This window comes from Hippocampus comes, unplaced genomic scaffold (assembly GCF_001891065.2).
Source record: "Hippocampus comes isolate QL1 unplaced genomic scaffold, H_comes_QL1_v1.1 scaffold14, whole genome shotgun sequence".
Lineage (NCBI taxonomy): Eukaryota > Metazoa > Chordata > Actinopteri > Syngnathiformes > Syngnathidae > Hippocampus > Hippocampus comes.
Window position 1 is genome coordinate 126786 of NW_017805839.1, and position 16510 is coordinate 143295.

The 16510-nt window shown below is 44.6% G+C and overlaps 1 protein-coding gene across 9 annotated transcripts in view; it reads right to left on the minus strand.

Annotated features, from left to right (window-relative positions):
* prdm16 (PR domain containing 16) overlaps positions 1-16510 on the minus strand; it is a 217717-nt gene that overhangs the window by 67631 nt on the left and 133576 nt on the right. For all 9 annotated transcript variants that reach the window (XM_019887927.1, XM_019887923.1, XM_019887924.1 and 6 more), the window contains one exon: positions 14878-14925. In XM_019887927.1, the coding sequence (XP_019743486.1) occupies positions 14878-14925 (48 nt within the window). The remainder of the gene's footprint in view (positions 1-14877; positions 14926-16510) is intronic.

Below are 16510 nucleotides of genomic sequence, written 5' to 3' on the forward strand. Positions count from 1 at the left end.
TGTGTGTGTGTGTGTGTGTGTGTGTGTGTGTGCGCGTGTGTGTGTGTGTGTGTGTGTGTGTGTGCAAAAAACGGGGTAGGGGGTGGGATGCTCTGGTCATCTGATTGCAAAGCTGCAGCCTGGTGCATGATTAATCAAACTGATTGGATGGGGCAAATATGGTTTGTGATAGCGCAAAGAGGGAGAGGGTCACAGAAAGCAATTGATTGCTCTGTTGTACACCAAGAGGTGTGTGGGTGTGTTTGTAGTGCTGTGATGAGTGTGTATCTGTGCGTGTACAAGCTCGCGTGTGTGTGTGTGTGTGTGTGTGTGTGTGTGTGTGTGTGTGTGTGTGTGTGTGTGTGTGTGCGTGTGGCGAGTTGTGTATAAAATGAAGCTGCTGCGTGTTTGAGGGGCAGGGGTCAAATAAATGGAACATGAAAGACTAAAAACGTAGCGTGGCGGTGCTGACACAGCCACAAGGCTGTTAATATCTCACAGGGGCCACGCTCTCACACGCACACACACACACAAACACACAGGAGAACAAACACATATATCTTCAAGTGGTACACAACGTTTGAGGAATTGAGCTGCGGCATTGCCGCTTTGTAATCGCTGACGAATCTTTACATAGGCCTTTGTCCCTGAACCATAGGGAGTGGGGACGAAGTTGTCACTCGTGGGCAGGGTGAAACAGGGGCTTGCAGCAACGCAAGAGTGACACCACCTGCGCTGACATCACTGAACTGACACAAATAGGTCTCCTTTAATATGCTTTGATCCGTTTTCCAAGTTTGTAAATTGTGTGTGCTGCTTAGGATACAAACGATCACTGTTTTTGGTTGACTGTGCGATTGCCGTCAAAATGGCCTTCTCTGGGCGTTCTGGCTCAGAGAGTTTCCTCACCCCAGACATATCCGACGATTTGGTAACAGAAAGTAGCAGGGGTTACCACGTCGCACGCAGGTGCCGCACACCCTGTTTTCGACATCGATTGGCCGTCTCTGACGAGGCCTATATGGGTCGGCCTGAAATACTCATGGAAACAATGACGGATTGACGGACCTTCCGTCAGCAGGACGGAAAGTCTCCCACTGGAAAGTAGTCTGCGCTCGGCGTAAAAACACGGGACAATGGTCTAGTTCAGCGTGTTTATGAATTCCTAAGACACTCTACGCCTCGCGTACATCTTCCCCCTGGCACATCTGTAAATTTAGTTCCAAAATGTAGACCAGATTTTGAAAAAGTAGAACGCAATTTTGGTGTATTTTGGAGGCAGACAGATTCGGCACCCCACAAACATATATCGTGGACCTCAGTGTGTGGGACAATCCCTCTGAATGACTGTATACATCAATTCATTGAATGAATTATAATCATTATCATCTGAATAATATTTTAATAACACCCGTGTCACGACTGAGGGGGGCACGTGGGGTCACACTTGAACACATGGCCAGGGGTGCCAGGCGGTCTTCAATTGCCCATGTCACATGCACGGCCGAATCCATCATCTGCAAGGGGAGATCTTGCAGTTTACCGGCTCCCACTGTCATGCACAGACCCCAGCGAGTCCATTTCTGTTTAGACTTTCTTTTCGACTTGAACTCGGCATGATAAGAGGACCCCATGTGTCATCTTTTACTCGTCTTCTAAATTATCTTTTGACAGTGTGGCAATGGGGTTCAAGTGCATGCGACCAAATTGTTGTTTGTGGTTGTTAAACTCAATTTGCGGCCAAGTAGGTCAATAAATCACATTCAAATGTCTAGAGCAGCTGTGTTAAAGCAGACATTCTCCTTCAGGGGTGCACTAAAAGTAATGGCGGAAAAAATGTCTTCCATTTGAATGTACTATGAATGATCTTTTTTTTTTTTTTTGGATCATATAAGCATGATTAATACTTGGGTCTCCGTCATTTGTTGAAGTCAACTTTTAAAATAATTATTTTTAAAGTCAGCGCGGGTGTTTTATTGGCTCCCCAGTCCCCACATGAAGGTCTGCACTTTTTTAAAATGACACAACATAATAAACAAATCCCCAAAGCTGTGGCTCATAGACCCCCGGGGGGTGGGGTGGGGGTGTGGAGGGGGGGGTCAGCGGACCCTAGTTTGTCTCAAAAATCCGCCATTGTAAAAGCAATGTTGCGGCAACGAAGATCATGTTATAATTAAAAAAGGAACAATAATGAGCATATGCAGTGTATCCAGGTATACCGTCTAACTACAAAAGGATCAATCAAAGTCAGTTCTGCTTGACGGAGCCCACCATCCTTGTCAGTCACACAGGGGATGTGAAAACAGTTATTACGCTCGGTGGTTGAAGCACTTACGAGCAGCCCTGCGTATTTATTCCAACCGATCCACAAGACATAAAGATCACCCCCCCCCAACAAAAAAAAGTAAATCTGTCATTTTCTTGTCTCTGCTTCTACGCTCCCCATTAAGTCAGTTCCACTCTTTGACCCTGTGGGCAGGTGCGACTGTAATTAGCCATTATTTGACTATCAAAAGTCAGCAGTTGATTAAATGGCCCCCGAAGCGGTGCGCGGAGCACTTTTCCCTCTGAACCGAGCCCCATAATTTCAAAAGCTTCTTGCGACCTGCTGAGGGCCTTTCAGGTTGCGTGAGACGCGCTTCCGACCGCTGCTAAGAGCCTGTTGCCGGCGGTAATCAAAACTGATAATCTTATGGGAGAGAAAAGGGTGGGGGGAGTGGGAGGGAAGGTGGTGGGGGGGGGGAAGAAAAGAGTGAAAGAAAGGCTCGGGACTCAAGCAGAGAGCCTTCCATTAGAAGTGTGTTTTGGCGCTGAGGGGGTCCGTAGCCAGCAAGTGGTGAAAAATGCTGCCTTCTTAAGGCAAGTGAATGGCGTCTCTTTAGTGATTATGAGCGGCAATAATGGGCACCCCTACCTGTTACCCCTAAGTCCATTTTATTGCTAATTCATTTACCTGTTATTTTAGACATACTTGACAGCAGTCACCTGCTAAGAAGTCATGTTTGTCAGGCAGGTATGCCCATTAGCTGGGGATCTTAAATCAACCACACAATGGTGCACAAGGGGCGGGGGGGAAAAGGGCAGCATTGTTGGATACAGATAACACCATGCAGTTATCCTGACCTAACATGGAAAAACATTTCTTTCCACGGCAGAAAATAATTAGATTTTAATCCCCCGGTGTGGTACTCAACTAATGCATTTTTTTTTTTTTTTTTTTTTTTTTTTACTTTAAGACTGGCTAATCTGCTTTTGTGCTCAGCTGTGAAAATCCAGTACACTCTGGAAAAATAAAGCTTCATAAATGTGTGTCAAAATATGTGATTTTTTTTTTTTTTTTTGGTGAATTTATATTTAACTTCTAAAGTCATTTTCTACGACGGTATTTGTCATCAGGGGTACTCAAGGTGGGCCATGGACATATTTTGGTGTGGATCCTGCAGTTCAGTGTGTGATTTATTTTTTGTTATATTTATATATTCTTCCTCTGTGTTCTCTAATTAGTCTCCCATTTTACCGAAAGACTGCATTATTCAAAACAAAACACAACAAATCCTAATTTCGCAGTGAATAATGCATATGTTAAAATGCAGGCTCTGCTGAGTGGCATTCAATTTTGTTTCCCAGGGTAAATTGCTGACTGATCTTTTTCAGTGAGCAAAGCCATTAATATCTAACTAAATATTTGACGAGATATGAGTTTATATTAGAATAAATCACGTCACACACACACACACACACACACACACACGCACACACACACACACACACGCACACACACACACACACACGCACACACACACACACACACATGAGAATATTCCCAAAAGAGAATTGGGGTGGGGGGATAATCACGTAGACTTCCTGGTTAATGTTGTGGATCATACTCCCGAGGGAAAAACTCTTTGTGAAAATATGAGCTTCTCCATCTGAAATGTCACAGCTGAGATTAGAGTACGCTTCGATCCCTGATATCAAGTCTATCCCTGTGGCACGTGGAAAGCGAAATGACTTTTGGCGTTAATGTGGCAGAGTGAAGAAGCACAAACAAAATATGTAAATGCAAACAAAGATTTGACTGCATCATTACATTTGCCTATTGAATTTTCCCTCTGAGAGTCCATCACCTGAGTCGATCGTCTGCACGGCGGGAAAATAAAACAGAGTTGCGTCAGCTCTTCTCTCTACGAGGGCTTGAATGGACCCAACACGGCTCGCGCTCCGGGAACCGCAGCGGACTGTTACGGTCACTTTCAATGCAACTAAGTGAATAAAAGGATTATCCAGCGTGAATTTTAGCACGAGGACACATACTTTGTGAGTGCACGTGTGTGTGTGTGTGTATGTGTGTGTGTGTGTGTGCATGCGTGCGCGTGTGTTTACATCTGAGATAAAATTTGCTACAGTGAAAAAAGAGATTCGGTGTCATTTTCCCACCTCTCCTGGGAGATCTCCCACTCGGCCTAATCATTGTTTCTCCAACAGATAATTCTCGTGTCGTCGCCGGCGTCGCTCCTTGCTGTCGCGTATGTGTTAATTAGCGCCGAGCGGGGCTGAGAGTGCTCTTCCTCTAATCACGTAATTAGGGGTGGCGGCCTCCATGCTTGTTTACTCAATTAGTCGTTCTTTTTTAATTACCCAATTGGAAGCCAGTCAACTGTCCTTGTTCGTTCAGGGAAAGATGATTCCCTGTTTGCGCGTGCGCGTGTGTCGCGTGTTGGCTAACACGAGTGGAGGCGGCAAGTCCTCTCGAGGCACTTTGGGGTAGGAAACCAAATTTGGTGTTCACCGCGAGGGAGGAGAACTGTGTTTTTCACCCTAAAAGAGCGAACGATGGGGGGGGGAGAACTGTGTTTTTCACCCTAAAAGAGCGAACGACTTCAAATTAATTGTCTTTGGGTTCAATTTGTGATTTCCAACGAGACCTCTGACAGGACAAACATGTGCAGGATCTATATCAAGATTTTTTTTTTTTTTTTTTTTTTTTGCAAGAAGACTGACAAACATGCCAGCATTCCCTTCTATGAGTGGATGCTGAGGTCACATGCTTCAAATTACTATCGGTCTCATTTATTTCCCGCAGATGTAGTCATTAATGATCACGTCTCTGCCATAAAAAGAAAGAAAGTGACGTCTCCTGGTGAGCAAGATTGATGGTTGCTTTAAAATGGAGGCGTCCGGGGCCGCCGCTATTGTTTCTCCCTTCCAGCCTCGCCACCTAAGCACCCCCCCCGTCCTCCGCTCCCTTCACCACCCCACTCCTCTTTCATGTGGATTAGGGCCAGCCGTTTATTTAACAGTTCATTTGAGCAAAGGGCCGAGCAAGGTGAAGGTGGTGGGAGGGAAGGCGTGGGTGGAGAGGGGGCGGGGGGGTCAGGATGGCTGGCAGGGCGTCTGTGCAATGCCGTGGCGGGACGTCCCTTTGCGGGATAGTGCCAGGCTGCGCTGCGGGGAGACGAGACAGGGCCTCCCCAGTGGACTAATGCCCTGTAATGAAGATTAAGACTTAGGCAGAGAGTCGAGAGTTCGGTGGCGATGGGCGGAATGGATGGGAGGGGGGTGGCCGCCGGAGAACAAGGAAAGAGGCAGGAGTTTTTTTTTTTTCCCCCCCCCCCCCCAAAAAAGCTACAAAAAAAGCTTCAAATGGCACACCATGTCATGAGTATAAACACAAATCCATGATCATTTTAATCATTTTTGTTTTGCCCCTCACTTTTTCCTTGCTGGAGCTTCACCATTTCTCAACGAATCCTCATCCTAAAGTCACGCCCCCCAAAATATTGGCATTCTTTTATGCCAGAGGAGCCAAAAAGTCACAGCATCGAGAAACTGGTGTCCAATCAGGTTGCCGTGATGCTGTTCACAATTTTCGGGGACAAATTGACCTCACGTGTGCAGATTGTGATGACGTGTTACGATACACCCACCAGTGCGTATTTCATCAATCGCATGCAATCTCCACGTATTTTACATTTTGGGCCTTTTTGTGCCCGTGCGTGCGGCTGTGCGAACTCTCTTGCGTGTTCAGAGCACAAGCGGCCTCAACACACGTTATGCTTCACTTCGCACTCTGTGGCTAAAAGCTCCCCGAAGAGCTGTTAGGGCCAGACTTGCTGTGTCTTATACTCCACTTCCATCCGTCTACCTTTGCTTTTTTTTTTCTGTGGGTGCAAATGTTGTATACTTCTGGCAGCTAAAATGTGTATGTATCAGTTTGGATGGATTTTGATGGATGGATAAGTAGGTGGGTGGAGAAAGGGTGACTTTTTTTTCACATGACCTTGTGTTGGCTGGGCCACCCTGGCTGTCTCTCATCCCAGACAGACCGTGTCTGTAAACTGGTCTGCCAGTTCTTGCCTCTCTTGGGCATTCTGGCATTCCTCCCCATCAACCCCCCCCCCCCCCCCCCCCCCCCCCACCACTTTATTCTCCGGCTGTCTCTTTTCCTCTGCAGGTTTCTATCCCTCGCTCACTTTCTTTGCCGAGGTATTTATTCCTTAACATGCAACTCTGAGGACTTCTCGGTGGCCTTGGTACTTTTTGACTTGAAATGTACTTTTATCTCCCTTGTCTGACGTAGAAATATTTTTGACAAGGACGACCACACAACTCTCTATTCTCCGCCTTCACGCGGCCTCCTGGTCTCCACGGCAACACCTCGTGGGTCATCAAGTTATACCACCAAAGCGCTTCCGAGGCCTGCCTTCTGTATTCACTCTGTCTGCTTTAATGGACTCGCCGCTGCCTTGATAGACAAGACAGTGTGTGTGTGTGTGTGTGTGTGTGTGTGTGCGTGCGTGTGTGTGTGGGTGTCTGTGTGAGTGTGTGTGTGTGTGTGAGTGTGTGTGTGTGTGTGTGTGTGTGTCCACCTACACTGACAAAGTCCAGTGGTACTGTATTTCAAAAACATACAATATTCATAAAGCTTCAGTGAAATGTGTTCTCGTGAGAATTGAGAAGGAAATAGTTTAGCACTTTACAATGTTTAAATTGGACTTTTTTCCAGCGACAAGTCACCGTGTCTGTGCAAGCTCTGTGCACAAGTGCAAACACACACACACACACACACTACAAGGGGGGGCGAGTGTATTTTACCGTAATTACAGAGCTGTCAGGACTTTCATATTTCCTCCAATATGCAAAAGATCCATCCATCCTTTTACAGCGGGGGTCAATAAAACTTTTGAAAGTGAGAGCTACTTCTTGAACAACCGATCAATGATACACACACACACACACACACACACACACACACACACACACACACACACACACACACACACACACACACACAAAATAAAATGATCATATTAAATTACATTTTAGTATTCACAGTTATACCTTATGTGAAGAAAATGACCATGTTCAACATTGCTCACAATAGATAGGGAAGAAATAAACATATAAATCAACATGCAACACTTGAAAATAAATCTCTGACGGTGTTAAAATGTCCCAGTTTTCAAACAGGCCTGTGGCTCCTCATCTGTCACTTGGGGTCTTCCTGGTGCCCACAGCGCACCATGTTGGTGAGCCCTGATCTGCAGTATGCATGTACTGCCCGTTCTTATAGGGTGGTAACCGATCTACAGCCTTTGCCATCTGATTACGGCAGAGCGGTGGGATAAATCCTGGATTGGCCGCCAGCCAAGTGCGGTAGTGTGCAAAAACAGCAATAATAAAAAGAATACTTTTAAGAATCATGTCGGGCCAGTGGTAAGCACGTCGACCCCACAATGCAGAGGTACCGGGTTCAATTCCAGGTTCGGCCTTCCTGTGTGGACTTTGCACGTTCTCCCCGGGCCTGCATGGGTTTTCTCCGGGTATTCCGGTTTCCTCCCACATCCCAAAAACATGCGTGGCAGGCTGATTGAACCCTCTAAATTGTCCCAAGGTGTGAGTGTGAGTGTGAGTGCGGATGGTTGTTCGTCTCTGTGTGCCCTGCGATTGGCTGGCAACCGGTTCAGGGTGTCCCCCGCCTACTGCCCGAAGACAGCTGGGATAGGCTCCAGCACCCCCCGCGACCCTTTGTTGTGAGTCTATACCCAGCCTCTTTTTGACACTCGAGGGGGCAGACATTATGGCAGGAAAAAGGGTGCAATAGGAGGCATAAGCTCACATTTTCTTTACCGAATGAAAAATGGAATAAACAGGACACGGAGGCAGTGCAATATCAGGCAACAGATGGGTAGACTGTGGCAGGCAGACCAGGACCATTGGAAGCTGAAAGCAGTTCCCAGTAAACAAACACGTGCACATACACACGCACACACTCTCTCGCTCTGTCTCACACACGCGCACGCTGGCCTTTGAGGCATAATGACAGCATTCTACAGTAACCATCGTTGTAAAAGTTCCCACAGACGAGCTAGACATGAAAACCGTTTGAATTCTCATTCCATCTAAACTCGTCTTCCACTCCCCAAAATGCCTTTCAAGTAACTCTGACTTTGACGAGATCTCCCGAAAATCAGGAATGTTGGCCGACAGACCTCGGCGGTGCCTCCAGAGTCATTAAAATTTTTTTTAAAATAGTCTGACGTGATTATTGCAAACTTGACCGACATTTCTGACAAGCAAGTGCTGAAACACAAAGGCAGTGTATTTTGGATTGCCAACGCCGAGTTTACAGAGGTTAAAAAGTTAAATACAGATGTTGAACACATTTTCCTCTGCACTGGATTACCATCAAAACCCTTTTAATTAATGTATATTATTTTGGACTGCACATACATACACTGAACATGACATCGGACATAGAGTGGTGTGAGCATTCCTCGAGATGGTTTCAACTTCATTTGTGTCTGATCGAGACGGTGTCAGAAGGCAATTTTATGCTTTGAAAGATTATCCTGCCCACGAAGCAAACATTCCTCAACAGGCAGGATTTTGAACATGTGAGCACAATCTTAGAATATTTGTCTCTGTGTGTGTCGGTGTGTGTATGTGTGTTTTGGGGGCTGCCGCTTATAGAGCCATATAAAAACATGTCACTCAGAACCCATTAAAAATAACCCTGCCCAGCAGAAGAAAGAGACCCATATCATCATTAAGTCATCTTGGGGCAAAGTGAAAACCACAAATATTATTCCTGCACCTCTCTCCTCCACGACACCCACGCAGATCACACAAAAAAATGACATAGCCCCCTTCTTTTCGTTTCGTAGCTGAGAGTTGGGGAATGACAGGACACATTTAGGGTCTTAGTGACTGGATCGTCTCTGTGTAGTCCATCTTTTTATTCGTGCAGCCATCACTCCACCTTCTTTCTCTATCCATCGCGAATTCGCACCTCTAACCAGTCTTTCATTTCAACAGTCCCACGCGCATCTTATTATGATTAGTGTATATGATTCGGTTTTCAACAAATGTCTTTGTCTTAAACTTTTGTCCAGTTTTTCCACTCGTTTTTTGTCCCCCCCAAAACAAGACCGGCCATTCATTTCCCAGAATCTACGCAAGTTCATCCAAAGCATTTTTCCCAAAGTTGTGTTTCAACAGACAGCAAAGACATATTCCATCATAAAAGCTTTTATTAACCGAACGCAATAACCCTCATAGTCAGCTCAGCAAAACTCGGGCAATAACAGCGGAACACATCCTGTCAACACTTGCCTTCAAAATAAAAGCTAGTACTATAATAACATAGTTTCACCACACTTTCTTTGGCCCCATTGTGGTTTATTTAGCCACACTCAATAAACAAGCACAAAAGACTGAAAGTGTGACTGCACAGCAAGCCAGCATGCTACCAAAGAAATGTGCTGAAACTTTTATTATGCTGGAGTGCTTTTAGTTTAGACGCCTGACTTTTGACAGGATGTGTTTGTCCAATGTTGCCTCAACTTTCCAGACTGTTGCTAAGTGGACCGAAAGCGTTTATTGCCTTGTGTTAGTCACGTCAGACGTAAATGATTAATCACAGAAAAAATAATTTCCATAGTACCGACCTAACCTATTCCTATTGTACCGACCAACCAAATGACACCATCTTTTGGTCGGTCCATATTTCCCAATGAACGGCTGAATGATTCATACAAGCATGCATATTAGCCTACTAATGTATCCATTCATTTCTCCCTCATCAACCTCCATCAATATTCCCTCCCTGACTTTATCCTTCTATCCCAAAAGTACTACCAGCGCCGATTTCGAGTGTACAGAGTGTACAGAAATTATATTTCTGGGGCTGCTGTACATCAAATTCCAATGTTAAGAATGTTCTTCTTCGCTCTGTCCTATGAAGGAACTTGACCACCACTTCAAACACCTTGAGCCCACCGACAGCGTGCTGACCGAATAACAGTAAGGGACCGAATAACAGTAAGGACGATGACAGTTTGGTCGATGAAGAAGTTTGTTTTGAACGAAGGACATTTCAATTACAAACGAATATTTTATTGATATTTATTATTATTATTATTATTGTTTTTGTTGTTGTACGCAGTTATTTTGTATTGTTTTATGTTTGCTATAGATCCTTACAGCTCTTTGTACGGCTGCATTTTTTATTTATTTTTTGCTCTGTTTCATTTTTTTAATTAAGTGCATTTTTTGACCCTGTTTGAAATAAGCAAACTATGGAAAAGCACATTTGTAAAAGTAAACTTCAGCTGGAAGAAGCGTATACAACACGATTCATCGAACACATGCACGCACACACACACACGCATGCACGCACGCACGCACGCACACGGCTATGTATCCCTGTAACCGTGGGGCATTTGTGATGTTCAGTATTATGAAAAATGACTTGCTCCCATGGCACACCGGGGTGGCAGTGATTATAATATCCAGATAATCATTTCAAACAAATTATCATAATTATCAATCAATCATGAGCCAATTTCAGCGGGAGGTTAGAGGTTCGAGGTAGAGTTGGCAAGGAGGTAAACTATGGCCTGAAGCCATGGATCGCTTTTGTGACCCGTGAGCCTCACTCTGTCCGCATAATAGCTCTTGTACATTCAGGGTCATTTAGCGACCCTATTTAGAAACTCCTTTATACAGCTTGATATGGGGAAAAAAAAAGAGTTAAGAGAATCATACTCAAGCGTATGCACATGCACACCCACAGCTGCAGCCGACCCCCTTTGGCTGTAATGTCTTTCAACACAGAGTGGGGAAAATCTTCTCTAAGGTCAGAGTTCATTTCAACTCCTGTCAGGGTCCCATTTAGGAGCCATGACATATTAAAAACATGTTTAATACATCTTTCTGATGTGGAAATGGCCAATAATAACAACGTTATATACATATAGATATCAGTCAGAACAATCCATTATTTACTTCCTGGAGAGCATCACGGTATGAACAAGTTGCCAAGTGAGATAGAGTAGCAGAAATCCTCATGACATCGTTGGCTTTTGCGGTTAACCTTCCGCGAAAAGCAACATGAACCGATTGAATCTGAGGACCGAATGAACGGAACTCGCGGACAGAAAGCAAGAAAGGAGGTGAGAGAAAGATAGTGGCCTTCGGGGTAGATGATCGCCTTGGGAAAAAAGCAATCAGTGCTCATTGATTTTCTTTGCCGGCTGAATGGAGGGTGTCTATCTGGAAGTCATTATCTGCCATCTGATCTGCGCCAGTGTTTACACACATCAGGGCGGACAGCAGCGCTCTTCTGAAGATGAGGATTAGTACAAAGACACACACACGCACACACACACAAAGCATCGACTGTCTTCATCACCGCCCCCATCTTTATATCACCTTTAAATCCAGGGACTCTGAAAGAGAAACAGCCGTACTCTGACACCCTATTAACTTCCACAGACGGTCGGGTGTGTGTGTGTGTGTGTGTGTGCAAAAGAGAATACATGTAAGCAGGGCCTAGACAGCTAAACAGACGGATCGTCGGGTTTTGTGTGGTCGGCCCAAACCAAATCAAACAATCCCTGATACTTTCCCCGATGGCCTCCGATAGCCATCTATAGCTCGAACAACACCGTCCGTCCCGTCTACAAAGCTAGCCAGAGAGCCAAGGAATGAGCGGCGGATGAATGCTGGGAGTCGAGAGGGGATTCAGATAGCGGATCTATTTATTTTCTGTCTGCGTCCAGACGGGAGGAGGATGCACGTTTTTCTCACGTGCCCTCTCAATAGGGATCGATTTGCCTTGAATGGCAGTTGAGGACAAGGCACGACTTCAGATGGCAAGACTTGAAATCTCTTTCACACAAACACACAGTATAGTTGATGTATAACACACAGTGAATTATATATCAAGTTTGTGTTTTGCATTTTTTAACGGTCAACAAGAATGCGGTGAATGCATAATTTAGAGGCCATTAGCGACAAAGTGACACGCGCCATTTTTAGCTCATTTTGTAAATGCTATACGGCAAACCAATGAGGCACAGAGCTAGCAAAATATATATATTTTTAATTCCAAATTTAATGAACTCAATTAACATTCTGCCTTAATTAAGCATAGCCATGGCGAAGGCAGGAAAAATCAATGCCTACGTGCGCGCGTACGTTTGTGTGTTGAGTATGATGCAGATGAATGAGTACGCCGTAAGAAATGGCTCATGCATAATTTCATTCATATTCATAACAGGCATGTGGCCTGCTGCCACCCGGTGAGGGCCCACCACAACTCACATTCTGCATAATGACCCGTGTGGCAAGGGCGTGTGTTTTAGATTTTTACATTCTGCCGGTGATTGTACACTTTTGTGGGAATTCAAAATGAGCGTGTGTGTGTGTGTGTGTGTGTGTGTGTGTGTGTGTGTGTGTGTTTGTGTGTGTGTGTGTCTACGTACATGCACGTGTGCGTTGGTGTGGTGGAGTTCTCGAAAACGTTTTATTCCACATTGTGCTAATTTAGGAAAAGGAAACAGTTTGAATACCACGTGGTCAATTCTTTAACCAAAGATCTGCGAATAAAAGGGTATTACGAAGTAATCAGTGACTTGCATGTCTGCATGACAAAATAGCACCTTTGACTTTAAATTATTTTAATATACCGTACCAATGTAAGTTTGTAATAAGGAGTGATAGGTTTAGGAAAGGTTGAATGAATCTCTTAAAGGCATGTAAACACACACAAGGCACATAAAATGCACGCCGTGCTTGCTAAAAACTATTCATTTGCCACTCTCGGTGGAAGTTTACCGGAAAATCGACGCATGGGACAAATGAGAACGAAACAGTGTATATTTAAACACAAACATTTCCAACCACACCACATCATTTAAACGTGTCTGCTAGCTTGCTAAGATTTAACGCAAAATGTTAGCATTGATATAAAACAAACAAACAAACAAACAAACATTCAAACACATACAGGAGCAGTACACCTTCAACAACAATACTTAGAGGCATATTCTGTAGGAACAACAAATAATAAAATGCTAGCACGTGGTACTTATTTACTGTACCTGGCTAGCCTCTTTTCAAACGCCTGTGCTTTCGATATTACACAGGTGGTTGTGGTAATGGACTTATTCTAGCACACCAAGACTCTAAAATTCAACGTCATTGGTAAAGCGAAAACACTCGCATGATTAATTTGCTCATCGCTCATTTTGCTGTCGGTCCGAAAGACCCTTGTTGGCAGCGACCTCAGCTGCCGCCATGCTTCACGGCTTCACCAAGTAACAGAGAGTGTCCACGTGGTTGGGGCCATCGTTCTTTCATGGACCATTAGATAGATGAACATGAACCCTGGCGCTGGCCTGTCCTGTCCTGACCTGACCTGGCGACACTGGCTGGTTAGGGCGAGATGCCAAGTCTCCGCAATAAATTCATCACCTCACAAAGTGGTCAGCGACTGGCTAATGAGATGTAACCGCTCTTCTGTGCCAGTGATGTTTTTTTTCCTTCGGGTGTGTTTCTGAAGCTTTCCTGAAGTTCGGGTTTTCTTGTGTTTTGTTTCCGCTCATGACGTGACTCACTGGTCAACAAAACTGTGTACAGTATTCCAAATATGTTCAAGATGCCTTGAAAACGCGTTGAACCTCTTTTCAGCGTAACCCGTTTACCACTACTTTCCACCCCTCTAACGTTCACATTTCAAAGTCCCGATTTCACGTCATTTGTTTTCCATTTGCCGATTTTGCTTACAACAAACACCTTTATAACGTGAGCTTAATTATAACGACCAGATTTTTCCCACAAAATAGTGAAAAGGCTTTCGTTGCAATGGACCGTGGGAAGCTAACTGCTGCCGCGACCTCGCTTACGAACAAAACGTACAGCTTGGGATCGTCTCGTACATTGTTGTACTTCTGAAGGCATGGTGCACATGGTCTGAAATTGGCTCTCACTTTCGAAAGCAGACGAAGCTCAGCCGACACTACAAATTGGCAAAGTCGACCATTTTGACAATCATCCGAGTGAATCATGGCAGAGTTCGAGTCCAACAGATAATCATCAACGACTTTGGGGTGAGGCACATCCTTAACCGGAGAAGGCACTGAATGTTTTCAGAGATGAAGTAGGAACGCTACAGGTATTTATTGTCATTTTTTCTTCATATACACGTATTTGTAATTGACATGTTTATACTGTATTACATGTTCATGTTTTTACAATCTTTAAATGTTCATACTGTATTATACATCGTAGTTGGCGGCCATTTTGTTGGAAATGGTTACAACGAACCACCGTTAGAACGTACAGATTCGTTATGTTCCTCGAGGTATGTTGAAAGGAGGTTTGACGGTATTAAATAGAACAGTGGAAACTCGTCTTAAAATGAAATCAAGCCCTACTCAATTCGTGCGGGCGGACGTAACTTCGTACCGCACGTCTGCGTATTGTTGCTCTCTCAACACAGACATTTCGTTGCATCAACAATCACCTTTAAGGCACGTACAGTATGCACAGCCGACTTGTGCGCGACAAAAACAACACAAAGCCGAGTCGACGCGCATGAACAGGTCCTACCTTTTTGACGCAGCTGTCGGGGGACGACTCGTCGTGGTCATTCATCATCTGGGAAGACAAAGAATTACGATGATGAGGACAAAAACTGAAATGACATAGAAAGAGAATATTGATCTCTGTCCTGGACAAGGCCTCGGTCGGCCAAGAGGTTGTGACACGAGCACGAGGCGTTCACAGTACGTCACATTTACCCTTTGGGCAGCAAATATGACCAAAGGGGGGATAGAATAATGGACCGAGAGGTCACCCAAACACACAGAAGCAAACATTAAGCCGCACACGCCCCTCCGGATGAATGAACACCCCGAAGATTTGACGTTAATTCTCCGCTTCAGCGTTGCAGGAAATTTAGCTGAGACTGTGTCTACGTGTGCGCGTATAATTAGGCCTTCAAGCAAGATTTACTCGGGGCCAGATAGGTAGCAGAATGCCCTCAGTGTCTGCCACAGGAAATGAGGGAATGATGAAGCGATGAGGCGACGTGGCTGCAACGAGAGGGGACTTCATGTTAAATGCTAAACCCGCATCTTATTTGATGTCCTCTCACTCTTCCTTCTCCGATGCCCATTGATGGCAAGTGATGAGTAGTTGGAAATGGCTTTTGGGGGGAAATTTGTTACAAGGCATTCTCGAAGAGAGGCACAAGGCAAGGTAGCCTCACTTTCCTTGCTTCCCTCTGCCCTTTTAACAGTTGTTGTGCTGTTTGACGACTTAAAGTAGCGCGGACAGGAAAAGTTTCCGGTCCATTAAAGAAGACGCATGAGGCATTTATCTGTTTCGGAATCTGCTGTTGACACTGTGACGTGACTCTGTGCCATACAGCTGCTTCTTTCTTTTGTGCTTTTCTGCAACCATGTTGTCAATTGCACGCCAAATGATGAATGGGAGTGAATGTACATGCGCTCACTCAAACAAGTAGCCATTAAAGCTACGCTAATTATTTAGCTTGATAAAGAAAAAAAAAGCCTTGGGCTAAAAAAAAAAAAAAAACTGGCTTGTGCGCCTCTAAAATAAACACACTTTTGGACATTGTTCACCTAATATCCGTTTCAACAACAAATAATTCACAGAATGTATTCTGGAGCGTTCTCCATTAGTGTGAAGCAACTCCCCTCCCAGGTACGAATCTCCCTCCTTATGTTGGTCATACTGCATCCGTCACTGGCCTCCAAAGTTGCACGTTATTGTTTCAAGGTTTGAGTTGCAATATTTTCATCTCCATGACTTCTTATGGGTAAAATATTCAAAATCAAAGCTAATTGAAGTTGATCAGCATCCTGGAACAAATTATTTCATTTTAGTGATTTCGCTCTCGATGAAATTGCGCTCCGGCAAACACAATAAAAAACATTTTTTTTCCCCCTTTCTGAGAACGTTAATATTTCCTTAGAAATGTCATTTTTTAATGAATGGAGATGACAATAAATCACCGAGATGGAGAGCAAGACGTTGGGTGTGTGCGTGGGCGGAAGACTTCCTCTTTCTTGTACCAGCTGCAATTGTTTACAAAACCAGCTACTGCGTTGGGTCGCCTATAAATGCGTCCAGTAAAAGTAACAAAGGCACCCCACCCCAAAAAAAAAAAAAAAAAAAAAACGGTCCAAAACGGGGGGGCTGGAGTTTTTCCCACCTG